The sequence below is a fragment of the Cygnus olor genome, chromosome 26 (genome assembly GCF_009769625.2).
Source record: "Cygnus olor isolate bCygOlo1 chromosome 26, bCygOlo1.pri.v2, whole genome shotgun sequence".
Classification (NCBI taxonomy): Eukaryota; Metazoa; Chordata; class Aves; order Anseriformes; family Anatidae; genus Cygnus; species Cygnus olor.
Window position 1 is genome coordinate 3,865,307 of NC_049194.1, and position 26,623 is coordinate 3,891,929.

The 26,623-nt window shown below is 40.8% G+C and overlaps 2 protein-coding genes across 2 annotated transcripts in view; both read right to left on the bottom strand.

Annotated features, from left to right (window-relative positions):
• Positions 1 to 156: 156 nt before the first annotated feature.
• TIMM13 (translocase of inner mitochondrial membrane 13) lies at positions 157 to 870 on the bottom strand. The gene is made up of 3 exons (XM_040537369.1): positions 655 to 870; positions 468 to 536; positions 157 to 381 (listed from the first exon to the last, which is right to left on the bottom strand). Exons 1-3 carry the CDS (start codon positions 790 to 792, stop codon positions 283 to 285), a joined length of 306 nt encoding a protein of 101 aa, XP_040393303.1. The 5' UTR covers positions 793 to 870; the 3' UTR covers positions 157 to 282.
• Positions 871 to 2,579: 1,709 nt separating this feature from the next.
• The window catches only part of LMNB2 (lamin B2), a 31,086-nt gene continuing 7,042 nt past the window's right edge, over positions 2,580 to 26,623 (bottom strand). The window contains exons 2-12 of the mRNA XM_040537370.1: positions 23,902 to 24,038; positions 18,456 to 18,612; positions 17,682 to 17,807; positions 16,217 to 16,387; positions 13,494 to 13,619; positions 13,081 to 13,301; positions 12,168 to 12,459; positions 11,572 to 11,679; positions 10,589 to 10,708; positions 9,072 to 9,173; positions 2,580 to 7,877 (exon numbers count right to left, since the gene is read on the bottom strand). Of these exons, the coding sequence (XP_040393304.1) occupies positions 7,836 to 7,877; positions 9,072 to 9,173; positions 10,589 to 10,708; positions 11,572 to 11,679; positions 12,168 to 12,459; positions 13,081 to 13,301; positions 13,494 to 13,619; positions 16,217 to 16,387; positions 17,682 to 17,807; positions 18,456 to 18,612; positions 23,902 to 24,038 (1,602 nt within the window). The 3' untranslated portion in view covers positions 2,580 to 7,835. The remainder of the gene's footprint in view (positions 7,878 to 9,071; positions 9,174 to 10,588; positions 10,709 to 11,571; positions 11,680 to 12,167; positions 12,460 to 13,080; positions 13,302 to 13,493; positions 13,620 to 16,216; positions 16,388 to 17,681; positions 17,808 to 18,455; positions 18,613 to 23,901; positions 24,039 to 26,623) is intronic.

The following is a 26,623-nucleotide window of genomic DNA, read 5'->3' on the forward strand; positions in this document are numbered from 1 at the left end:
GCCTCGCACAGCCGGGATTTATCAGCCGCTATATGCCTTGGCCAGTCGGGACCGTTGGGAAAGGCACGAGGCAAAACAAGCAGCTCACGGTGGCTCTCGAGGCTGGAAAATTCACTCGCTCCTGGGTTTTGGTGCTAATAAAAGCCAAAGGATGCAAACGGTTCAGCGAGGGTTTATTGCTCTGCCACGGCAGGGGCTGGGGAGGCTGCGGGATCTCGCCCCCAACCACCTGGACTGGCCGCTTGTCCCTTCCCCGCATGGTCCCTCCCTCGTCCAGGAGCTTCACATGTTGGCTCTCTCCCGCTGCAGCCGCGAGTTGTAGGCTCGGGAAACCGTGTTCCAGGCGTCCATGTAGCGGTCCATACACATGGCGATGCACTTCTGCGGCAAAAAGAAAAAAAAAGGCCCTAAGCAGGGGAGCGCTGGGGGTCGCCCCCCACTCCTCGCCTTGCCCCGACCGCGCTCACCTGCTCCGAGTTGTCCAGCGAGCCGCCCGGCTTCCCGATGCACTTCCGAAAGCATTTGTCCGTCATGCGCTGCGGAGAGAGGCCGTGAGAGGCGGCCGCGGACCCCGGGCCGGAGGCACCGGGCCGGGTCTGCCGCTGCCCCCCGCCGCTGAGGCGCGGCTCAGGCCCCGCCGCCCGCCCCCCTCACCTGTAAGAGCTCCTGCGCGTTGGCCACGGCGATCTGCACCTTCACCTGCTCCATGATGAGCCCCGGGTCCAGCTTCCCTCCCCCGCCGCCCCCGGAGCCGAAGTCGGAGCCGAAGTCGGAGCCGAAGCCGCTCTCCATGCCGCAAAGTCACCGCGGGCAGTGGCCCGCACGCTGCCGCCGAAATGGCCGCCGGCCGGAACTACAGCTCCCAGCGTGCACCGCGAGAGGCCCCTGGCTGGAACTACAACTCCCGGCCCGCCCCGCGCCGCGCTCCCTCAGCGGCGGGGCTCAGCCCGCTCCCCGCCGCCCGCCTGAGGCGCCCCCAGCCAGGCGCGGGGCCGAAGCCGGGAGACCTCCCCCCGGGGCTGGGCGAGCTCCGGTGTCACCGCCGGCTGAGGCGGAGGTGGCCGCGGGGAGGGCCCCGAGTCTGGGCTGGGAACGCGCTGGCAGCCTCCTCCCGCGGCAGGACCGGCTGTTGGGGGGTCTTCGCTGTGGTGGCGGGTGCGGCTGCCGTGGTCCTCTCACAGAGAGCCCTCGGTGCTGGGAGACAAAGCGCAGCCGGAGACACCGGGAGCCTCGGGCTGCGGCTTTGCTCCCCCGGGACCGCTGCCACCGGGGTGCTCGCCCCGTGGGATCCGTTCCCAAGCTGCCAAATAACTCGGCCGTTTCGTGCGCCTCTGCAGTTGGCTGGGCTGTAAGCGCCAGACCAGTGACATTTTGCAAGTTAAATACGGCACAGCGCTTGAGGATCAGGTTTAAACCAGAGCCTCACACGCTGGCAGCGGGAAGGGACTTAAGCCACCTTTACCACAGAGAAAAGCACTAAAAACCGTCCTCAAGTGCCACCTCCCAACATTATGGTAAGCATTATGATTTGGGCACCCTCCAGAGAGCAGCTTCCCCGTGAACCTTCTCGTTATGGGATTGAGCCACGTTCCTTCTAGCTTAGATACCTGGCTCAGCAAAGAGGCTCATACCCTGAACACCTGCACAATGGCACATCCTCCACAACGCTGTGGGAGTTAGCAGAATCAAATGGAGGATGACAACGTTAGGTAGCTTTTTTTCAGGTAGTACATGTGACACACAAAGGAGGTTGCTGTTGCCCTCCGAGCATTACGGTAGAGCTAAAGCCAAAACTGGTCTCATCTCCAGTAGCCAGACACCACTCAGAAAACAGAGTATTGCAAAACCACATCATCCCCTTTGTGGATCCATCTACTTAAAGATACAACACAGTTCCTGCACCTCACAGAATTCTAAGCAGCTAATGCAGAAGGTAGGGTAGTAGAAGTTTGAGTACAGACACGTGAAAAGAAATGGACTGTGAACCCAGAAGCCTGCATTGCTGTTTATCCAGAATCCAGGTATTGCTCTTTCAACTGTAAGAAAATTGGATTGTTTATTGGATTGTTTAAAATGGGATGGTTTGGGCATAGTCAGAAAGGCAAAATAGTTAATTGGAAGTTGAGGTAGGTTGATGAGCACAGGTAATCACAGCAATGGTTCAGCCTATTTCTCAGTTCCTAAGAATAAGTCTCTCAGAATCTGCTTTTACTCTCAAGTCAGGATCAAGTTCGCTAAATGGAAACAACCCCTGCAGTGGAAGGGCTACGGAGGGACGGTGGAATGATAAGAGAGGAAATGGAAGTTGATTTGCTCCTGATACTAAAAGTTCTTCCTGCTGCTTTAGGTGGAAGCAGTGCCACTGATCAGTAAGGACAGCAGTTTCCCAATACCACTGCCTGCATAAAATTTAAAGGAAAGGATTTATTTGTTTCTGGACACACCACTTGATTCAACTGATCTCTTTTAGGAGTGTGGACAATTTGCTGTCCCATCTCGCTACACACAGGAAGGGTTCCTGGGATAAAGCATCTCAAGCAGCCCAGGTTACCTCTGCATTGGTTTAAATGAAAGACAAATAAAATGCAAAACATTTATTCGAGTGTGTTGTACAAAAAGTTTCCAGTCATAAAATGTATATTACAAATCATTGAAAAAGACAAGACATTTGGCATGCATATTCTAAAAAGAAAAAAAACACTTTGAAATGGTAAAGTCTAGATCATCATGTAGTTTTCATGTAGTTTTCCATGCAACATTTTCATCCTTTTGCTTGTATTTCAATTTGTAACCTTTCTCACAATTCGTCATTTTAAAAACCTGAACCTTCCAAAAACTAATTTTCAGCAGCTGACTGAAGATGGTCAGTTAAACTGGCCAGTGACCAGAGCTATCTAAATAAAGTCTGTGCTAAAAAAAAAATTAAATTAAATCACAATTCAAGTCACAAGGCATCACTGTTATGAAAATAGAGTTCAACCCAGAAGGTAATATTGTGCCCAAATGTAAAGCATTTTTGCTTAACCTTGTTTAAAACAGCTTATTGCTTGTACTTTTAGTGTAATGATGATCTGGGTAGCTGGAATAGAGTAACATCCACCTTATGGACAGAATTGTCACTTCATTAAAAGCTAACAAGACAATTTAGAAGTTCAATAAGATTTATTTTCCTGAACTCTAAGTCAATTCACTGCTAGTGCTATTTTAAACAGTCTTTCAACATTAAGCAACCTTTTCACACTCTAGACCTTAGCATTTCAAGAAAGGCATTATGCTTACAAATAATAATTGTATGTAAATATGGTCTTGTATAAAAACAAAAACAACACTTAAATTATTTTAAAGTGGTTTAAAGCTAAGCACATTGAAGGGCAAATAAAAATTCTGTTTCCCAGGCCATTTTAAATGTTTGACAAATGAAAATTTATAATTTGTCTTGACATTCAGCTAAAACAATGCTTTCAAAAATGCAATCACTATCTCACCTTCCACTCACTGGTTTACAACAAGGCTTTGTCTCCTGGTTATGTAGGATGTGGGGTTTGGACCCAACAGTGGCAATAAAATCCAGTATCAAATATGGATATGCCTTTGTTTAGCGATAAGACTTTCAAAACAAGATACAGAAAGAAGAGACTGAATAGCTTAACAGTGAGGAAATGAGAGAAGTGGCTACAAGACATAGAAAACATAGATCATGGATGTTTGCATACAGCGTCAAAATCTTCTTGGTACACACGAAAGAAAAATATTCTCAAATGTTCTGGTGTGTAGAGGGGATTTCTATGAGCCTCTTCTAACCAACCCCTGTTCAGGTTGCAGTTAAAAGGCCTTCCTACAGGATGAGCATTAACAAGAAGGAAAAAGGTGTATAAAAAAATAGTAAGATCCCTGAACTGAACATGAGGTGTCCTGTTGCTCAAGGATAAACACACATAAAAGTGAATCTCCTTTCACAGTAAGGTCTGCTTCGCACTGCAATATGATTTTTGTGACTAATGCAAGCTGCAGACAAACTCGTCTGGCTTTTACATTACAGTCCATGGGAAGCAGGTGTTTATTTTTCTTCCTGAGACTTTTGGCTCCTGCTACAAACACAAACTATGCCAGCTAACTCCCATCTAATGGCAAAACAGTGCTGAAGACAAGTGATCAATGCATCAGTGTAAACTACTGTTTTTGTCAGGGCAAATCCAGAGTCCTAAACTAGCCTAAGAACACAGACTGTGAAATAAAGGTGTGCAGCAACAAAGCAATCATAGCCACTCTATTACTTGGAATAAGTCATTGCAATACAACAGCTTAAGTAACGAATATAGAAGTGTGGTGAAAGAAGTGTCATGAAACATCAGAGGCTCTAGGTAATTGTATCTCACTCCGCAGGACTCCACGTTCACGTTACCCATGGTTCTGCAGATGGTTGCGTTCGAACAGATCCAGCCATTTTCACATAGTACAAACTTAGAAGTAGGTATACATTTACTAGTATTTTGTGTGATTCTCTGTGATCTACACAATGAAAAGATCAGCTTAACTATTTTTCTGTAGTTATGCTGTTCTTATTCCTTCCCCCTCACCCCGGTGCAAATTATTCAGGAATAGTCTTTATTATTTCATCCAGAATAAAATTGTTTGCTTGTTTTTCTGGAATAAGAACATCCATACGGGCAGCTACACTCAAACACCTATTCTGCCATAAGCTATACTGGTTAATTTCTCTAATCAGAGAAGCCTTAAAATAATTTTTCCTGATAAGTCAAATATGTTCCTCCTTCAAAGCTCTACACTTGGTATCAGACAATGGAGTAGAAGCGTGGACTATCATCTAAATTCCTCAAGAGCAGTGAGTGGTTCCCTATAGGATCAAATAGGAAAGGCGACACTGCTTTTTATTTGAACAAAAAGCTTCAATTATCCTGAAAATTTAAAAAATCCTTTAAAGAGAGAAACTAAAGAATCAATGCTTTTTGCTTTGATAAAGCCAAAAAAAATCTCCCAGTATGGAGCACCAACTTTAGACTGACAGTACAGAAAGTAAAAGCAGTTATACTGAAGGTCAATATCGAAAGCAAGAAGAAAGGATAGTGTCTAAAGAAAACAGACAAAAAGAAAACAAGAAGTGGAATACAGTAGTTTTTCTGTGTCTTTTAGTTTACAGCTTGGAATTATTTCTTGAATTTTAAGTAGCCATTTAGAAAGCACTGTGGTGATAGAATCACACATTTAGACTGCTGTATTAAGCCTCTCCCACAGTATCAATCATTGTTTTCTATGAACACCTATATATGCCTAAACATGGTACTCAAGAAAAAGAGTTTCCAAAGTTACAAGAACAGCTTCAATTCTAAGGACAAATTCTGCAGACTGTTACTGAAGGGCACAGTGCTCACCACAAAACACCTGCAAGCACCGGTCCTTAAGGCTACAAGACAACACATTTCCCATACAGTAGCTGTTAAAAAAAAATGGCTCAGGTAGCAAGAGGTTCTTCCTCATTCAAGCTGCCTTTCTAGCCCATTCTTTACAGAAAAAAATCACAGAAAAAATGCAAATGAACTGCACATTCATTGCTTAGTATTTAAGATCACAGAACAACCTTATATTTACAGGACAATCTTAAAGGAGAATAAGAAATCTGAAAACTGGCCAATGTAAAAAAAATAAATATAGATCTTAAGAAAAATGCAAAAAAACCTCAAGCACTATGTAAGGATATTATAGAAGCTGTGGGTCAGAAAGGGAAATAATGTCCAGTGGTTGGAAGGTGCATTGCAAAAATATTTTTAAACTGATTGCATTCATTTGTGTAACAGCAATTTAGAAAAGGTAATTGGTAACAGTATGTCTGAGAAACATAATTTCATTAGATACATTTTACAGACAGAAAGAAAGACATGACCTACTACGTATTTAACCTTCTACTCAAGCAGAGTGGGAAAGTTACATTAGAAAAATGGCCAACAATGTGAATAAATTGATCCCATTAGCCCAAACAGCCAAATCTTCCTACTGCTTTTTTGTAATGTACCTTCTAATAACAAGCATAATTTTAATTTTGCATTAGTTTAACTTCAGTAATTCAATTATCCCACCCAATGAGAGAAAAGTAGCATCTTGAATTTATTTTTAGATGGCAAAATACATCCATAAAAGTCACTTCTGTTCCCACCCTGCTTGCTTGCATTGCAAAGCCTTCAGTCAGAGCCACTAAACTGACTTTCTAGGTTATATCTGTCAGTCATAATATTGTTCAGAGAACATACATCCAAAAGCCACCGAAAACATCCAAACCTTGTAGCTTGTTTGATGAGTCCAAACTATTTGAATGACAAGATCAGAGTTCAAGAGTGCGGGTAAAAACAGGATTCTATGCTGGCATCAAATGGTATCCAAACTACTAACTATTGGAAAAAAATATTTGCTTGTACAGTAGCCAATACATTCTTTGGAACAGTCAATTATTTTTTCTTAGTGCTTAAAGATGCACTGCTATCTGAATACTAACCTTACGGGAGTCAGTTACCTCCACAGAAATGCAGCATAGGAAACCTGACGCTAAAGGGACACTGTCAGAGACAAAATGCATCACACAAATAAAAATAATCTGCTACTAATACAAAGCATTCTTTATAAAAAGGATTATTCACTTCACTCACTGTTACTTTACTTTGAGGATCTGAATTCTGCAAAGCAATACTTATGTCCAAACCAACAGCAGTTCCTTTTAACTTTAAAAAAGTCATTAAACTATTTCTGTGCTATTTTGCAAATTAATATATCTGACAACGCCCCTCTGAATATACAAGAAGTATGAACAAGCTGCATCTAGGTCTGACTAAAAAACTCAACATTTACACAGGATAACCTTTAAAACCCCAAATATTTATCATTGCCAAAAGTAAAAATATTTTCAACATTAAAACCTTAGTCATTCTGTTCAATGCTGGATATGTCAAAATTATTAAATCATGATGCTTAACATCATAAATACTGTACATCGCAACTTGCATTCACAATTTAACAAGATCTCGTTTGTGACAATGTCAAAATCCCTAGAAAACACAACAATTAAAACTGTTTTTGACACTTCCATATATTACGATGGTGTCTATCTTAAGAAAGCAGAAGCCATCACTCTCCATCTTCTGAAGTAATGATATGGAGCTATGGTGTTGACAGGATTCATGTGTTTATACTAGGCTGTCAAATCCTGGAGCAGGACAAAATGCCATGGTCCTGAGCCAAGACCAACAGAAAATGCAACTACCCTTTGTTACTTCCACTGGTGGAGTAGCACTTTAATGAACGCAGTGTATAATTTTCTTAAGCTGGCCACTACTGAGGACACCAGCAACTTACTATCATTTCTTAAAGGACAGAAGAAACTATCATGAATCAGTCCTGAGGCCCTGCATTTGAACGTGCTTTCTTAAAATTCCCTTTTTTTTTTAAATATAAGTTATCCTGGTTATATATGCACCGACTATAGATTTACCATACACTCAAGGAGTCTTGTCCCATTTTAGCTAAAAAAATTCTTTTCTGCTGCAGGTTTGTACATAAGACTTTAAACTCTGTATGGGGAAAAAAATATTTCAGTACAGTGATTCAACAAGAGGGAGAAATAAAGAAATCTATTAAAAATTCTGGCAGTTTTGTTCAGTAAAGATTTTTTTTTGATTTTTTTTATAAAAATGTACCAAGGAGTAAACTTCAAAGAAATCAGATGATACGTATAAAAATAGTTTTCAGTGGCTCTGGAAGGAAAAAAATAGCAAAAATAAAAGAAAATAAATGGAAAAAATAGCAAATAATAGTTTCTTTTTTTTCTTTCTTCACATCACTGAGCATCCTCTAGATGTTGTTCTGGGATCCCCCTAAAATAAGAAAGACAGTGTTAAACTTAACTACATTCTTACTAGCTCTTGATATTTTAAGACTAGATGCTGGTTATCATCTCAGCTGTTAAAAGCAACTTTTTCCTAGTTTAGTTATGTTCAGGGAACATTGCAACTATAGATAAAACATATTACACACCACAGTCCGGCCAGCATGAAGACACTGATACACTTGGTTGTTGTAGTTTTCTATAACAGGTTGAGAGGTTAATCTCCATACTTTCAACATGGACAGAGATGGCAAATGAAAATCATAACGTCACTGGCTTTAGAACGTGAATTTCTTCCCTTTATTTCAAATGTTGTTTCAATTTGAGAGAGATTTATGCTGCATAGATGCTTCTTTGGGTGGAAAAAGATTTGTTTCAGTTGCTTTACAGTATGACTACAATGTTCAACCTCCTTGAAAAAAAAAAAAAAAGCTTTCAGAACTCAGCTTCGAACCTGCACAGAATTAGTTCTCCATGAAAGAGCTATTAATGGCCACTGATCAAATTAACCAAGTGTTTGAGACTGAAATAAATGTAAAATATTTTCTAGAATCACCTGCGCAAAGCATCTTTCTCCTTTTCATTCTGCTCACTGCTGGTTAGTTAACTAAGTTATGAAAACAAAGAGTTGGTTTACATATATCAAGTTTATTTCAAATATAGCAGGTATATACTAAAAATAAAGGAGCACTCCTCCTTTCTTCTTTTTAGTGGTTATATTTCCCAATAGTTATATTCCGCTTACAGCAAGAATGAGACTTTTCTTATAGTGAAGCAAATACTGGAATGGGAGATACTGGCCCAGCAAATACTGTCTGCTAAAACTAGTATTACCAACCCTAAATATAGTTTAAGTCATTGCAGCGCTGTAAATTTGTGATGTGTAGCATACTTCCACTGATATCCCAGTATCCCAATCTGACACTAGACTTCACTTGAGCTGTACAATTATTGACTCAAGTAGCAGTTCCTGGAAGAATTGCTCACATTGTATTCTCTCTACACATTGTAGTGATGCTGCAGAGCTGCAAGCTGTTTTGATATCGTCTTCCGCAAGCATCCGTTGGAAAAATGGACCGGAAACTCAGAATTAGTGAAAACTTGAAGGGACCCCCCACAATCTCATTGCAGATTAATCTAACCAACCAGGCACAAATTAAAAACCTGGTCTGCATCTTATTACCTGTTGGTTGAAAATGTCCTCCTCTCCAAACTCTGCTTCATCCTCTTCCTCTTCATTCTCTCGCATGACTACTGATTTAGTAACAGTTCTCACTGCAACTTCCTACACAAAAGGAAAGACAAAGAGATGGCCCATAGTTTTTGCTATACCATCAATATAACACCCCGCTTAAAGTTTCGAGGATTTAAAGCAATTTGCCCCAGATTCAAAGTTAACCGTGCAACCAAATACCTGTAACACCCTGAAAAGCACAAAAACATTCCTAGTTCTAACTACCAAAAGACAAGTAATGTAATTTAGCTTCAGGAGTTTTCTTTCATTACCTAGGTATTTGAGAAGTAGCAGCCCTGTTTCAGGTGGCCATTACTCAATTTTATACAAGCTCATAGCAGACTCAGCTAGGAGCTGTTTGAGAGATATTGTAATGTCAGAAACTAAAGTTTCTCACTATGATTACACAGCATTAAGAACATTCATTAATTCTATTGAATATTTTATATCTATTGCATGTGAATTATCAGGACAGTCTTCCAAACCAGGCGCTAAAAAGAATTTTAAAACATCAGGGAACTTCCTTTACTACTAAACTACTTTTGAACACTTATTAGCAATAAGAAATTCTTCTGTAAACCTTGCAGCCTTGAAATTGTAGGAGCAAATTTTCATTTGTGGAAAAAGTCGCCCTGAACATATGCTTCTAAGCAGGGATACTACAGGTAACCACAGCATGTAAGGACATGGACTTGAAGTATTTCCAGACACTATTTTAACCACTTTTTCTATTTGAATACTAAGCCAGAGAGCTTTCTATCTATACAAACAATCCTCCCTCCTACCTTGTCCTGTGCTGCTGTTCCTGCACAAAGTGCTTCCACAGAATTGCCAGCAAGAGAGGCAGCATGAAAACTGATACAACTGAGGTCTGTTTCAGTTTCCTATTTCTATCGGACCACTGGGATAATGGCACATTTATGAATAACAGCCAAAGCACGATCTTCCCTTGCAGGAGTCTTCTGCAGGGATAGTTTTAAAAAAACAGTTGTGGGCAGATGTAGGACAATGAAGAACACAGAGAAACCAGTGCCAAATGAAAACTTCTGATATACTTCCAACATTGAAAAAGCAACCATCTTTCCACATTAATAATGACACTATCCCAAAATATGGTGGGTCCTACACACTGTAACTTTGAATTGCCAGTAGTATTTATTTTCTCTGCCTCTTTGACTGAAAACACATACTTAAATGCCAAACAAATCCACTACTAGCAGGGAGTTTTTCTAAAAATTAGAAGAAAATAGTCTACAGATGTAATAAGGAGATAATGATCATAGTTTTCTAAAGTTTCCAAAATCACAAAGATTCGTATAGATATTTAGTTACTTCAATGTTGTAACTTGTACTATATTAGAAGACAAAGGGGGAAATCTTTTGTTTTTGTTTTGTTTACCCCAAAACAATTTAAAGAGTTTGGGAGATAACCCAGCCCACATTCTTATTCAACAGAAATAGCCTACCTCTCCATCAGAGTTTACGAGGTATGTGCGGATATTTCCTCCGGTGCCCCAGCTGCCTTGATTCTTCCACACGAGAACAGAAGGGGGGCTATGAGATACACCTGCATCTGCACCCCAAATCTAGTGACAAAAACATTCTGTAATCAGCTATTTGTGTACATTTTTTAATATCCAAAAACTTCTAACTCTCCCACTTCTTTCTCCATGTTCATTTTGTTTCGGAATTCCAGTGGTAATTTTACCCTACTTTTGCCTATGCCACTACTTTTAGGCAGACATTCTCAGTCTGCAACAAAATTAACACTAGCCATAGTTAAAGGCAAGAGAAAAGAAATTACTCTAATATTGCAGTCATCAATTCTTTCCTGAATATAGCAATTTTTCCTACCACAGTCTCAATGACTACACTGTATGAAGGCAAGACATAAAATGCAACTTGTAATGTGCCGATTTCATCTTTGGCATGCATCTGAGCAATTGATACTTAAGCAGTAATAGCTGGAACTGATCAAAGGAAAGCCATTCTTTAATTCTGAAAGGACATCTATTGCAGACTAAATATCAAACGTAAAATTACAGAAAAGCAGCTGTTCTACTATATTTAAGGCTGAGAGTGTCTAGTCTTAAACTTAAGTCTACCAGGCTAAATAAATGCTCTGAAATTGTTCTATTTCATGAAGTAGAGCAAGATTATGTTCCAAACACCTTTGTCTAGGTTTGAAAATCAACAGTCCTTACCCCTCCTCCCACTCCAAATACCTTTTCATCTCTCTTTGTGTCCCAAATAGTCTTAAATACTCAGTGTTAATATGGAAATTCAACTTGTATTTTGCCTTTCTATAACTGAAATCCTACTCCTCTGAAATGAGATCCGTGAAACCGGAAGTTATACACTAAATCAGGCCATACCAAATGTCAGATTTACAACTGCCACAATATCAACAAAATAACATTGTTTTTGACATATTCAAAGTATGACTTACTGTTACAGTCTGCCCAGCCCTGAGGACATACTTCGGAGTAAATTTATAAGCAATTTCCTCTCCGTCTCCGATTTGTCTTTTCAGTCTCCAGTTACCCAAAGACTGATCCTAATGAGAAAAGTCAAAGTTATTTAGGATGAGCAAAACAGAGCAAACGGGCATCAGAATTTTCTCTAGATCTTTTTCCATTACATTTATTTACATGGTTGTTAGTCATCTGCATTCTAACTTGAAAATATTTTTCTATACCCAATAAGTGTTAATTGTAAATCCTGCAAGGTCATTCAGCAACAATTTAAGACACATTTCACACAAAACAGATCTGTTAGAGCCAGCAAGGCTTTTTTTCAACAAGCTAGGTACCAGCACATATGTTTAGACATTTAGGGCACAAACTACATTCTCTTCCTGCAAACATCACACTTGCGCTAGCACGGTGTAATACTCACCTTTCAAATGCCACTTAATTATTGCAGGATGACACACCTCAAAAGATACAACTTCTCTCAAGTGACTTTATCTACATGCGCTTAATAGGCTGTGCAACATTTCAATTTAGCTCCTCCTCGTTTCCTAGGAGTTCAGCTGGTACTCACCTTCTCCGAATTGTTCTTCAGTTGAACATATTTGCCCTCCAAGTCTATTTCTTCTATGCTGATACTTCCAGTAGCTGAAGCTTGCTGGGACATTTGGAAGCTACTGCTACTACTGCTGCCACTAATACTTCCAGTGCCAATTCCACTTGTTCCACTGCCTGAGAGCTCCTCTGCTTCAATACGTTTTCTCTTGCCTCGGGAAGAGCGAACAAGTGAAGTGCTGCTACTGCTGCTGCTGGAGGTAGCCCGAGAGACTGTAACACGGGAGGAGGGACTTGGAGAGAGCTTCAACCTTAACACAATCAAGCAAGCATTTTAATTAAATGGAAGAAAACTAAGTGAAGATTTTTTTCTAGCTCATTCAGGGAACTACACACAAAACAATAATGCACAATATACTCAAGCGACCAGACTGTAACATGCCCCAAAGCTGACAGCAGCCTTACTGTGTCTTGCCAGCAGGACTGCATATAGAGGAAGAGGAAGGCTATCCAGTCCTCAGCAGTTTTCTGGTAACATGACTATGAGGTGAAAGACAGTGCTAGTGAGAGCAGTGCAAATCACATCATCCTCCCCTCCAGTATTTCTATTGCTAAACACGCTATTCTTGGCCTAACAATTTAAAAACAGGAAAACATATAAGCATGTAAGCACTTAAATAAAAAGAGTAGATGAATATGAAGCACAGAATAAATTGCACTGCACTTTGAGATCCTTATGAAAAACAATGTAAGGACAGGTGTTCAGGTAAGAACAGTTGCAAGTGTTCCATGTAACATGCTGCAGTGCAAAGCCAACGTGACTTCAGGGAATTGTGATATGGTCACTTCTGCTAAAATGGTAAAAAAATAAAGGTAAGAAATGAAAATAACACCTGCCAGTCCTAAGAGAAGCATATGGAATCTGTACTTACCTTTCCTCTTCTCCTTCCAGGAGTTTTCGGTAAGCACTGATCTCCATGTCTAGTGCTAATTTCACATCAAGCAGTTCCTGGTATTCTGTAAGCTGCTGCTGCATCTGGTCCCTCATTTCTGTCATCTCCCTCTCCTTGGCATCTAGCATCTTCCTAAACTTATCCCGTTCACCAGCCATCATTTCCTCCAATTCATGAATGCGATCTTCTGCTGCACTAGCCTAGGGAGACAGTACAACAGAAAACCCAGTTGGCATCCATGTGGTGCAATAAAAAAGGTTACCACCCTCCCAAACGTTTCTCTCTGTAAACTTCAGAAAATATGGAGGGACAGAAATTTGAATATATGTAAACATTACAGTGCTTTATATTAAAAACGAGAACAAAGTGTGTCCCTTTGTTCCCTTTTATACCTGCTTCTGAAGGCCAGAAAGCTGGTAGCTGAGAGATTCTATCCTCATGCGAGCCTCCTTCAACTCCTCCCGAGCTGCACCAGCAGCTTTGTCATTTTGGTCAGAGGCCAGTTTTGCATTCTCCAGCTGGAAGACAAGTTTTATACAAGTCAGTTGCATTGAGAAAGTTAGATATCCTGAAAATATCCTTTTATTAAGAAAGGAAAGACATTAAACCTTAAAAAATTTTATATGGAAATCTGGTAAGTTTATGACCAGAATTGCGTAACATCAAGGAAACGTCCTAAGGACCAAGGAAATCTATTTGAGTCCTATTCCTATGAGATTGTACTAGCAGCCGTATAGTTTCCAAAAACTCAGGTTCATGTTGCCACACACTATTTGCCTGCTTGCCAAAAACAAACCCAATGGATCAGAGCAAGTGTGAGCAAGTTTGTGTCCTGGTCTAACAATTCCCTGGATGCCCAGGGGGAAAGTTGAATAAGGAATTTCACTAGTATCATGTCTTAGCTGTCCAATTGTAACTCACAGACTTCCTCAGTTGGAGACAGGATCCTGATGCTTAAAATCTTTTAACAGATTCTTCAGGCAGGAATTAGCCTCTGCTCTCTGCATCCACATGGCACGGAGCTTTTTTCTTCTGTCCCTTTTGAATCTGCCACTGGAGAGTTATGATCACTTTCCCTACTTCTATCGAAAAATAATAAAGATTCACCTTCTCTGTGCCATTCATCCTTTTACAGACATCATCTCTCCCTTCTCTTGACTCACCTTTTTTCCAGGTCAGGTTTTATTTTAAACATTCCTCATGCAGGACCTATTTCATACTCTTGATAGTCTTTGTTGGTCTTCTCTGTATTACTCTATGCTACCTTTTCCAAAAGGTCCAAAACCACACACAGCAAGCACTCCAGATAACATCCTGCCATAAAGGCAAAATGACGCTTTTGATTTTTTTGATTTTTTTCTTATTTTTTTCTAGTAGTTCTAAACAATCGATCTGGTTTTAGTTGTTAACTTCACCTAGTAAATAAACTTCATTTCTAGTGGCCAATTTGAGTCAACTCTGACAGAGCAATAATGGAGTTCAAAGCTATTACATTATAAGTTGCATTGAAATAGCAGTAGAACCTCCCTTGGACTGTGAAAAGTCAATCCAAATATCTGGTTGTATAAACATACACGTTCCTAAATTCCCTGAATAATGTCAAAATAGCTAACTGTTCTTCGTTTTTATTATTATCTATTAACCATGTTGTTATTATTGCCCTTTGAAATAGTTAATTTTTTTTAGATCAACGTTCCTCAAACTGCAAATCATCAAACCAAAGAACTCAAAGGAAGTCTCACAGTGGAGCGCGTGGGAGAACAATGTTAGCAGCACCATAATTTATCCACCACAAAAAGAATTAGAAGCGGCTACAATCATTGGCAAGTATTTTCAGTAACCAGAAAATTGACAGTTACTTTATTCCTTCAGATAGAGTAATGAATATAAACATATATACTTGTAGCCAGCAATTGTACCAGTACCAAAGCTGCTATTCCTCTCCCACCCCCCAGCGCTGAATGAACTGCAACTTGCTAACTCAAGATTTGCACAGGCAAATACAACAAAATAGAATCATAGAAGTTGGAAGAGACCTCCAAGATCATCTGGTCCAACCAGCCCCCTACCACCAACGTCACCCACTAAACTACGTCCCTAAGCACCACGTCCAACCTTTCCTTGAACACCCCCAGGGACGGTGACTCCACCACCTCCTTGGGCAACCTGTTCCAATGCCTGACTGCTCTTTCCGAGAAGAAATGTCTAATTTCTAACCTAAACCTCCCCTGGCACAACTTGAGGCCATTCCCTCTAGTCCTATCACTAGTTACCTGTGAGAAGAGGCCGACCCCCAGCTCCCCACAACTTCCTTTAAGGTAGTGCAAACATTTTAAGAAGTTTAAGAAGCATTCTTCTGGATCAAATTACTCCTCACTGTGCTCCCACCTCCAACTTATATACTACGGTTTTCATCATCAACACCTGTTAAAAACATCCAATATCTTGTCTGACCCCCGCCAATGAAACTACAACTGCACACAGTAATTTTCTAGAATCCGGAACTAACTTAGATCATTGAAATGTGGTAATATTTACACACATTTACAATATCAGGGCTAGTAAGCATTGCAAAGGCCACAGTAAGAGAAAGTGACTATGCAACCTTGTAATGTTCTTCTCAATATGGCCATAAATAGATTGCAAGCTTGATCAGACAAAGGCTTGTCCTGAAACACACCCATTCCCAAGCTCTCTGACCCATCCCTTCTGGTAGTCAGCAGTTCTTGGAGCCAACTCACTTCACCTCTTTTTTGGAGGAAGCATTGGATCTACTGATATTTAAAAAAATTCCACCTTATAGCAGAAGACACTGTCCAATACGGTATGTGACACCCCTCTGGCCCACTCTGTCCTCCTCAGTGACGAGAAATTCCAAGAGTTCTCTCACAAACTGGCCTTTCTTGGTTAACACTATTCCTAGCTATTACCTCGGGCTATAACCTCACTGGAAATGCATCTGCCCCCACCCAGCACAGGAGGAAACATTTGGGCACCAGAACAAAACTTGTTTAAATTATAATTGTCTCCTTAAAAGCAGTAGGACTGATGGAAATGTTTTTTATCTCCCTGACCAGAGTTCCTGTCAGACAGTGCTGTGGATAGCAGTCGTTACCTTAGCCTGATAGGTCTGCTCCAGCTCCAATTTGTACAGTTTGACTTGCTCATCGTGTTGATTTCGCAGATCCTCTAGGGCCTGAGCCATTTTGGATTCATATTCCTGTTGGCGACTAGTGTCCACCTCAACTAAACGATGTTCATGCCGTTTTCTTGTCTCCCTTATCTCCTGCATAAAAAAAATAAAAGAAAAAGATTAAGCTCCTGCTGCTTGATGGTTTTACCCCTCTGTGCAGCTGAACTCCACCATAGCTGCTCTCATTCTCCCTCCTCGAAGAAAAAAGGGGAGAAAATACAATGGAAACAGTTCAAGGGTTGAGAAAAGGACAGGGAGATCACTTAATTATCATCACAGTCAAAACAGACACAGCACAGGGAGATTAATGTAAAGGATGGCCTATCACTAGCAGGCTAGAACACTGAGAAACTAAAAGCAAACTAAAAACACGTTCTGCCCCCATCCACCCTCTTCTACCTCCTCCTCCCAGGCAGCGGTCAGACACATGGTCTGATTTTTTGGGCGGACCCCACTTTGGGGACCCAGGAGTTCAACTCGATAATCCTGGTGGATCCCTTCTAACTTGGATATTCTACGATTCTATACTCCAGCGCCTGTCCCTAGCCACACAGCCTTGCCTAGTCCCTTCATTCAGTTTGAGCACTCACTTGATTCCGTGGTAAAACATAACTCAGCCACTAAACTGGCAAACATTAAACTCAACAAAAAGAACCAGAAGTATTTCCTAGTTAATCAGACAAATGGTTTGGTGCACGGTCAGCCAAACATCGCATCTAGCATGGGTGGAACACGTGGCAGCTGCTCAGAGCACTAATTAAATGAGCTCGGGCTGCTGAAGAATCAAAGGTCAGAGCTGGTTTTCATAGGACGAAATAAACTGACCTAATACATTTACTACTGGTGCACAAAGAAGGTCTTGCTTCCCTTTCCCATCCCCCCCCCAGTCCCCACATGGGCATTCCCACTACTTACTTTACAGCAGCTCTAATCCTCCTTAGAATCACTATGAGCCAGTTCAACTCACTAAACAGGCAGAAAATTACCCCAGCAAAAAGCAGGGCAATTATATACTGTTCTCATCAATGAATACAGGTCACAGTCAAGTCTAACAATCACTGAGGCTGGTGCAAATCAGGGGAAGGGCCATGCAGCCAGGTGTAGAGAAGGGGAATAAGACTTACCCTTTCACACAGCAGCAAGCAGTTACATTAGCTCAACGGCCCATGGAACAGTAATACCCTTGTCACTTGGCTCTTATGCCTGTTCAACCGCTGATCTACCATGCAACTATTGCAAAACCTTTAACTGTTTTATTACTCAACCAATTCATAGCAATGATAATATTGATTAACCCTACCTGGATTAACTAGTAATAGTTTATAGTCAGTCTGAGCAAGATCTACTGAAACTTCAGAATATAACGAGATTACTAGGTTGATAATACCTCCTCAAACACATTCTTCCTGAAATCCAGATCCTCTTGCAAGCTCTGGCACCGATTTTCCAAGTCCACACGCATGAGTGTCTCCTTCTCCAATTGCTTCTTAGCCACAGCATGACCATCTTCAGCCTGGTAGAGAATTTGGAAGATAATGATTTGACTGGATCCCTTTTTTCCATCTACAAGCCCTTTATGGTCTTCAATTGACATTTTTGGACCAATAATCCGTAACAATAAATCTAATCTCAAGTCACTAATTAAAAAAAATGAGAAGTGAGAACGTGTGTGTATGAGTATTTAGAAGAGCTTTCATGTTTATAAAGCACCTGTTTAAACCACAGGATTATTTCAGTGCAGACTGGTAATAAAGCCAAGGATTATTAATTTCTCAAGCTTATATTTCATGTTCTTTTTCTTGCCAGCATAGTCCCACCGGATACTTCAGCGTATGTTTAAAATTATCCAGGATGTTACAAAGGAGAACATTTAGTAACTAGAATCATTTACCAAATATTTTTAAATAATTTTTTTCACTATCAAAGTGAAAATTTTTTTTCACTATCATAGTGAACATTTTTTTCACTATATTTCTAATATACCATGTTACTTTGGTTGTTTCACAAACATTTCTTAAAATTTATTTTTATATCCAAGAGGAGAATGTAAAAATTAAGCATAAGTGAACCGAACCAACGATGTTCAAATATAAACTAACAACAACAAAAATTTTACAAGGAACAAACTTTCTTGTGCTGAAGGAAACATTCGCTGCCATACCTTAGCAAGTTGGGCACGCAAATCAGCCACCTCTGCTTCCAGAGTGCGTTTCTCATTCAGGACAGTATTGAGTTCTGCTTCACTTCTATGGAACAGCACTTCAAGATCCTTAATGCGACCTTGAGCCACAGACAAATCTGCATCTTTCTTTTTGTAGCTGAAACAAACAAAAGTTACCTATATTTACACACGGGTGCACACACACCTTGAGAATACCTTGGTTGCAATTACAGATGTTTTGTTACTATACATTTTTACTACAACTGTTGTGCCACTAGGTGGCTCCCAGAGTAATCTCCAACTGCAGCTAATTAAAATAATCATAAACCTGTCTTAGAACTCAGCATGTGCCAATGTATTGTAAATGTATTGCCCAGCAAACAGGAAAACATCACTGGCAGGCAAAAAAAAGCCTACCAAAAAAATTCTATCTACTAATCTTCATTGCAAAACAACTGTCCCAAGAAGCGGGAATTCCTCTCTCATCATCTGTTTCTTCACTTACACTTGAAACCTCACCATTGACTTGATAGCTTATCAAAGAACATTGTAACAGACAATGACGTCAAAGATGGGTATTGTGAACAAAAATACCTAAATGAAACATAACTGTTCTCTGAAGCGTTTCAAGCACTACCTCCTATTGTCACGTTTATTAATGTAGTAGGAAAGCTGCGAACAGCAGAATTAAGTGCTATAATAACAATACAGAAATAAGACACCTTACTAAATTCTATATAGAAATCATCCTACCATGCTTCTACTTCCACACCACAGTGGCTACTCCACTCTGAGGAACAAACTGGCGGAGAGCCTCACCCATGCAAGGACTTCCCTGGGAAAAAGGATGACGACGACAAACCCCTTTCCTTCCACGATGGAGAGATTTGGCATTCCAAGTCTAGTGGCATTACTTTATCTGGCTCCCTTTATGCATCTCATCTTTGCCACATGCTGACAAAGGGAAGCTCCTGGGTCCTGGAGTAGTAGTTAACGAGATGTCTGAGCACCTCCCAAAGCTTGGGAACTCCCAACTCATCCTACTGGCCTTATATCTCATTTTGCTTTCCAGATTGTTCTCGCTCCTAAGTTGGATGAAAAATTATGGTACAATTCTAAACACGTAGAAAGTACTATTCCATCTTCAACCTGGCTATAAGACAATGAAGACCTTATGTTTCATCTATACACCCCAAAGCCTTCTGGAGCTGATTTTTTGTTTTCTTGTTTCATTTGGAAAACTGTACAGCTCACAAAAATATAATTTAAAAGATAGGCAGTTTTATTACAACAATGTAGACAACGAAAAATGAAAGCATTTTCTGAGAAGACTTCCATCACAGGAAACCCTTTGAAGTTTAGTTAAGACAGGATTTAGATGCTTTGACTTAAGAAGCCCTGGGATACCTGCAACATCCAGGTTGTGTCGGCATTTATGACATAGAAAGGATGTGTGGGAGGTTCATACCTTGTCTGCAGTGCAAGAGATTGATGTTCAGGCATCTGAATACCAATTGTGTTGTCCAGAAATCATGTTTCACATTACTTACTAGAAAATTCAACTGCAAAGCGTATAGATGCTAACGTATTAACCAATGGCTCCCTTCTGTCTTCTGCAGATGAATCTGTGATTTGGAACCCAAACTAATTTCACTTGACTCCTCTAAAGAAAAAGATGAACATCAGCCTGCAGGGCACAGAAGCAAAGGCGGCTAAAGGCAGCTGGGGCTGTATTAATAGGATGCGCCTGGTAAATCATGACAGTGATTATCCTCCTCTGCTCAGCACTCAGTAAGATCACACCTGTGTCCAATACTGCACCAAGTTATGGACTCCCAGTCCAAGAAAGATGTCAATAAACTGGAGAAAGTTCAGTACTGGGCCGCCAAGATGTCCCGAGAGTTAAAGTACATGCCCCCAGAGCAGGGGCTGAGGGAACTGAGCCTGACCAGCCTGGAGATGAAGCAGCTGTGGAAGGACCTGACCAGAATGACAAGATGTTAAAGAAAGGAAAAAATGACAAATGAATTGGGTTTTTTTTGTTTGTTTTTAATTTATACAGAGAAATCCAGACCCTGATATTTGTATGGGCGAAATTAGACAAAGGTATCAATGAAGAGTGGTGGGCATATGCATAAGGCACAGATGAATTTGAAGAGTCAGAGTGAATTTAGCTTTTGTAAAGGGAAGATAAGCTTCCCAAGAAGTCAGTAAAAAGCATTTGGAAAAGAAAGATCAACCTAAGCCAGTCTGCTTGGACTCCCAAAAGGTTTCAACAACACCCCTTGCCAAAGACGGTCCGACCAATATGATCTGCTCTAGGAAAATAAAAAAAAAAAGCTTGAGATGCTTCTTTTTGTTCAATTATCCCAAGTACTAAAACCCAGAAAATGTCAGAACATCAGCATGCTACATGGTAAATAAGTTAATAAATAAATTAAATAATCAAAATATTTGCCAGGGCATCCAAAACCCCAAGAGATGAATCTGTACTCACACAGAATACCAGGGTGGTAACATTTGTCACTCACTGAACAAGCTGCCTGAGTACATGGCAGAAAGACATCAGCACAAACGCTTGCCCTGACAGACAGAACATGTTCTCTCCTAGACCATAAGCCCTGACATAAATCCCCATGTAGCAACCAAGGGTCTTGCAGCTTCCCAAGTGTGCCGGTGTTGTACTCGCGGACAGCCTCAGGAACAAGCCAAGAGCAGAGTAAGCCTCGGGCTCCCTCATGTGCATGAACTGGGCCTGATGTCACCACACCCAGACACACCCCACGGCCTCCCTTGAGCATCCTCAATGCTTCCAGGAAAGGGTTTTCCATGCTAACAGATGCAGGCTTTAGCAGAGAAAGACAGGGAGAAAGGCATCTCTTGAAGATGTTAGCTGTATATTGAAGGCATCTCTTGAAGGTTAGCTGTATTTGTAGCAGTAGCTAGAAAAGCCCTGCAAGCCTGTGGCTCTGCAACTAAAATTCAGTTCAGTTTAATCTTTAGGAAAAACTTCCCTGTACCCTTTTCAGCCGTTGTTTTCTCCTGCTGTGACTCCCCCAGCTACCACCTATTTTCTGCTCGCTCTCTCACATGGGAGAGCGAAGGAAAGATGCCCCAAGACAGAAGCCTGCTGTCTCCTTTCCCAGGAACGCAATCAAGGGAGCAGCAATGCCTGGGATCCCTCCTGGCATCTCTAAGCCTGCTGCGAGCATGAAATAGACACTGAGGTAATTGTAAGCAACCATAAATTACATACTGACCTACTCTTCCATTATACACAAAGCACTGACCTAAACTTGGCATGTGAGCAGAAGCATCTGTCAGCTTGGGCAGGGAGGACTTCGGTCATCAGCTGGCTGTCAAGAGGACACCCTGCAAACAGACTTTTCAAAGCTGCATTTGCAAGAATTGTATCTGAGATCTGGCCACGTGTCAGGAGCATACCCTTCCATACGTCCCCAGACAGACACAGCAAGAATACTCCAAGTATGTTACAAGCATCTTAAGGGACTGGAAGCAACCTGGTAGAAGAAAATTCCAAGCCAAGGAAGAATTCAATTCTGCTCCTATAAACTAGGAACAGACAAAAAAAGGTGTATTTTCCTCATAGTCTATGAGGAGAATTACCCTGTCAAGTCTGTGAAGTGACAGATAATGGTACTCAACTCAATTGTCCAAGAAAAGGGCAAGAGAGATAACTCAAGGGAAAACACCATTGTCACCACTTCGAGTGCACAACATTCTACAACAAGATATTTGCAAAATCCCTTGGTGCTGTCAAAAGCCTAAAGAACAGGAGACAACTTGCAGTGATTCTCATTAGCTGCAAAGCGAAGGCAGTTCTGACAAAAATACCTTAAAGCATAAAACTACGCATCCTGCCGAACAGGATACACGAACCAAATTCCTGGAGATACTGAGGCTGTTCACTTTTGGAGCTTGCATTAAAACCCAAGCAAGCAGAGTATTTGCTATCACCAGGATAACCCTGATGTCCATCTAACTCTGACTGCCACGCAAAACATAATATCTGAAATCAACATTAGGACTGCTGGCATACGGTTTGTAAGAGGGAATTTAGTCCTGACAAGAGGAACATGCGAGTAGGACTGGGTGGTATTCGTCTCACTTAACTTCAGATGCCTACACACACCACAGGGTCTTTTCACGGTTAACAAAGGCCTAGACAAAGAGCCAGTAAGTATTAAAGCACAATTCTTCCAACTGCATGCAGGCAAATTTTCTGATATGAAGCGTGCACCAAGTTCAATAGGCTTTATGGTGACTTATTCAAATAGAGATGTTTACACTACAGATATTTCATATTTGGCCATTTCGTTTAGGAGCAAAGTCCACAAAGTCTCTCTGATTGCTAACTTTAACAAGAGGGTCCAGCAGAGAAAATGAAGATCCAGTGATATAGGAAAGACTACAGAGAAAACAATAAAAATGCTACATCATAAATAAATTAGCTAGTCAGAAAAAAAAAGAATATATTTCATTATTTGTATAATCAGTTAGATGCAAATGAAGAAGGAAAATGGGAGACTTATGGTAGGCTTGTACCTCCATTGCCAGACTAAAAGCAAGTTTATGTCCAACAGTGTTCACAGACATACTGACTAGCTCAGGAGAAATCTTTACATCCCAAATCTTACCTACTAAAACAGGTACCAAAATTCAATCAGAAGCAAAAATCTTTTTGCCAGGGTACATATTCACTTTTAAATTAATTTTCAGCTGCTAAACAGTATTTGACCACAAAGGCTCCCTAGCGCAAACAGACATAATGGATTACATTGGCTTCATTAGCCAGTTTATTAGGTCAATTATCTTTACTGCAGACTAAACAGCGTATTTTTTTTTTATGTAGTCACTACAAGGTCTCTTCCAGCACACTTATGCTTTAGATTCATGCATTTTCAAGCCAACATTGCTTCCAGTGTGCTCAGGACCATGAATTTCCCTTTTCCTTCATTTCTGCTACCAGACATACACTTGACCAGACAATAAAACTGATACTGTTTAAAAATTAACCTTCCTTGGATGGGTTAATTTTCAGATAGCAATTTCTCAATCAGTTTTACTAAATAGCTACATGCGTGCACGCTCACATCAGGAGAGGCACAATAGGACAGAAGTGGGCACAATTGTTTCAGCATCTAGATTTCCGAATTGCTCATCAAATCACAGTTTATTAACCGTCTATCTACAAATATGTTTGTGTACATACCAACCTGGTTATTTGCTCTGACTAGCTGTACAAACATTCTGAGGAATTCTCCCCTGACAAGCCTGCACCTTCTCATTGATCTGTAACACTTGCAAAAGACACCCACTAAAGCGTTTTAAGAATCATCAGTAGCATCAGTCACACTGCAAATATTGCCCATTATCATATTTAAAAAAAACAATAACATAATAGATCACACAGGGCTTTCCTTACCTTTTATTGAACTCCTCAAGTTCTGCTCTCAGTTTTCCTATTTCAATCTGTAATCTAGCCCTCTCTTTGGCGGTTTCATCCAGAACTCTTCGAGCATCAGCCAGTTCGGACTCATAGAGACTCTTGATTCCACTCACCTAAAGTAAAAAAAAAAAAAAAAAAAAAAGCATTCAGACATGAGAACATCCCAAAGACTAAGCATCAAAGAACTGAAATGGTTTAATAGGTTTCATTTAGCTTTCTTTGAAAAAGAGTGTATATGACTTCTGTTGTTTAAGAACACTGTATATTGAACATTTTCAATTAATATGCACCTACAGTTAGCTGTGATCTTGTCCCAAAGACAATATTTCAGATTTATTCCCAGTGGAACATAACAAAACATACCAAGTTTGAAGCGTGCAAGTCTTCCAAAGAGAGAAAGTGAAGCGAACTGGCACACCCTACAGACAGATCTTAAATTATTCACGTTTGTTTCCAAGATTGTTGCTTTGGGTGATTTTTTTGAAGCAGTAATATCATTTAAAAACAAACTATGACAAACTTATTTTCTGGAATACAGACTGAGGTCCAATTCAGCTCTACTGTTCTTGTACTATGAAGCAAAAAATAAACTGAAATAACTACAAAATATGAACTGTTCAGAGACAAGCTCCCACTCCTGTTCTCTACCTCAGAGGATAAGGATCTACAGACCTCTCCCTGTCCCAGCTCGAAAAAAAAATCTATCATCAGCCATTCAGACTGCAACAAGGCACGTCAAAGTCTTCAACACCTGTATTTTTTTTTTTTAAATACAAGATCATTTGAAAGGTTTACCAGATAGCAAAAATTTCAAGATAAGATTGCTGGTATTGCTTCTATCAAAGGGTGCCAGAACAGTTATTATTGATGTAAATTCAGACACAGAGCAATAAGGGAGTGGGATGAGCCAAAAGCAGAACTTTAGGAAGAGAAATTTCATAACAAAGCATAAAATGTAGAGACAAGAAAGACAACTGTGTTATTCCTAGGAGTGCCTATTTCAACATCGGAGTGGCACCAATGACAGACTCAACCAACTGGTCTTCAAAAAGACTGATTAAAGGCAGTCAGAATATAATTCAGTTCTTGATAGAGTGTATTTCACAAACCTTCTGAAATTAACTAAGATACGACAGTGAGAACTGAGAAGCCTTAGCTAGCTTGCAAGCACACTGCATACCAGAAACAACTTGGCTGGCTATCCATGCAATCTTGCATCTTTTTCTAAAGAATTAATTCTTTCAAGCTTTATTCAACTTAAGTTTTATTTTTCCCTGTTTTTTTCATAGTTGATAGACAGAAATTGTCTGTGACACAAGGCAATAAACTCTGCGTTACCACTTACAAAATTTAGGAGGTTCTACAAAGATGCGTATCCTGACTGTGCTAAGATCCTTCATAGAGCACTCCATTATGCCCAGAAGAAAACAGAGATTTTAAGGCTGTAAAGCCTTTTGCTGTGGATGACCCTTCAGTGAAAATACAGCATTTGCAAATACCTATACAAAATGCCATTGCCCAAAGGCCAAGCACTAGTTCTGCACCATCAGGTACTACATCCACAACGCTCCTTCCCTAATGCTGGCTTGTCTCCAGACCATCGCCCCTACAACTTTTATTTACATTTACTAGAATACTTGCACCAGGATGTCCTCTGGGAGCTTGGGTCTATGTTGCTGTAGGTTCAGAGGGATAACGCAGAATCACAGCAAAGGACACAAGCGCAAAACTCTTCCCAGTCCTCCAAGGCATACACCAGAACTGCATGTACAAAGAAAGCCTCTTTCCCCCAATTTTTGCGAACGCTGCCACAAAAAGGTAGTACAGGGATCAGAGCAGCAACAGGCAGTGAATGATTTGTGCTTTACATTCAGGGCCCTCCAAACACCACCACCAACAGAACAATATTCTGAACTGTGAATAAACACTCAATGCGATCCCTGCCTTGAAAAAAGATAGCAAGAGTGAACTAAAAATGGTATGATGCAAGCCATTTCAGAACCTGCTGGTAAAAGGAGAACCAGAGACCATGCTTCTTAATTAAAAAGGACTGACTCACACTGCATAACCAGTTGTAGTAGCTTAGTATGTTTTTTTTCTGCTGTAGCATGTTAAAACTCTACTCTGCTCCTGTTCCAGTAACAAAGATGAGAAGGTAACACATAGCTCCAATTCACAGTCTGAAACACTAGCAAGAAAACCACTTTCAGTAGCATTTTAAGCTAATCAACAGACAGAAATAACTGAGAAATGGGCCTCATCTAACCCGACCTTAAACACCTCCAGGGATGGGGAATCCACAGCTTCTCTGGGAAACCTGTTCCAGTGCCTCACCACCCTCTGAGGGATGAATTTCCTCCTACCCTCTAACCTAAATCTCCCCTCTTTCAGCTTAAAACCATTCCCCCTTGTCTTGTCATTATCTGACTGAGCAAGGAGTTGCTCTCCATCTTGTTCAACTAGTGACAGGACCAGTGGGAACAGCCTCAAGTTGCACCAGGGGAGGTTCAGGTTGGAAATGAGGAGACATTTCTTCTCAGAAAGAGCAGTCAGGCATTGGGACGGGTTGCCCAGGGAGGTGGTGGAGTCACCGTCCCTGGGGGTGTTCAAGGAAAGGTTGGACGTGGTGCTTAGGGACGTGGTTTAGGGGGTGACATTGGTAGTTGAGGGATGGTTGGACCAGATGACCTTGGAGGTC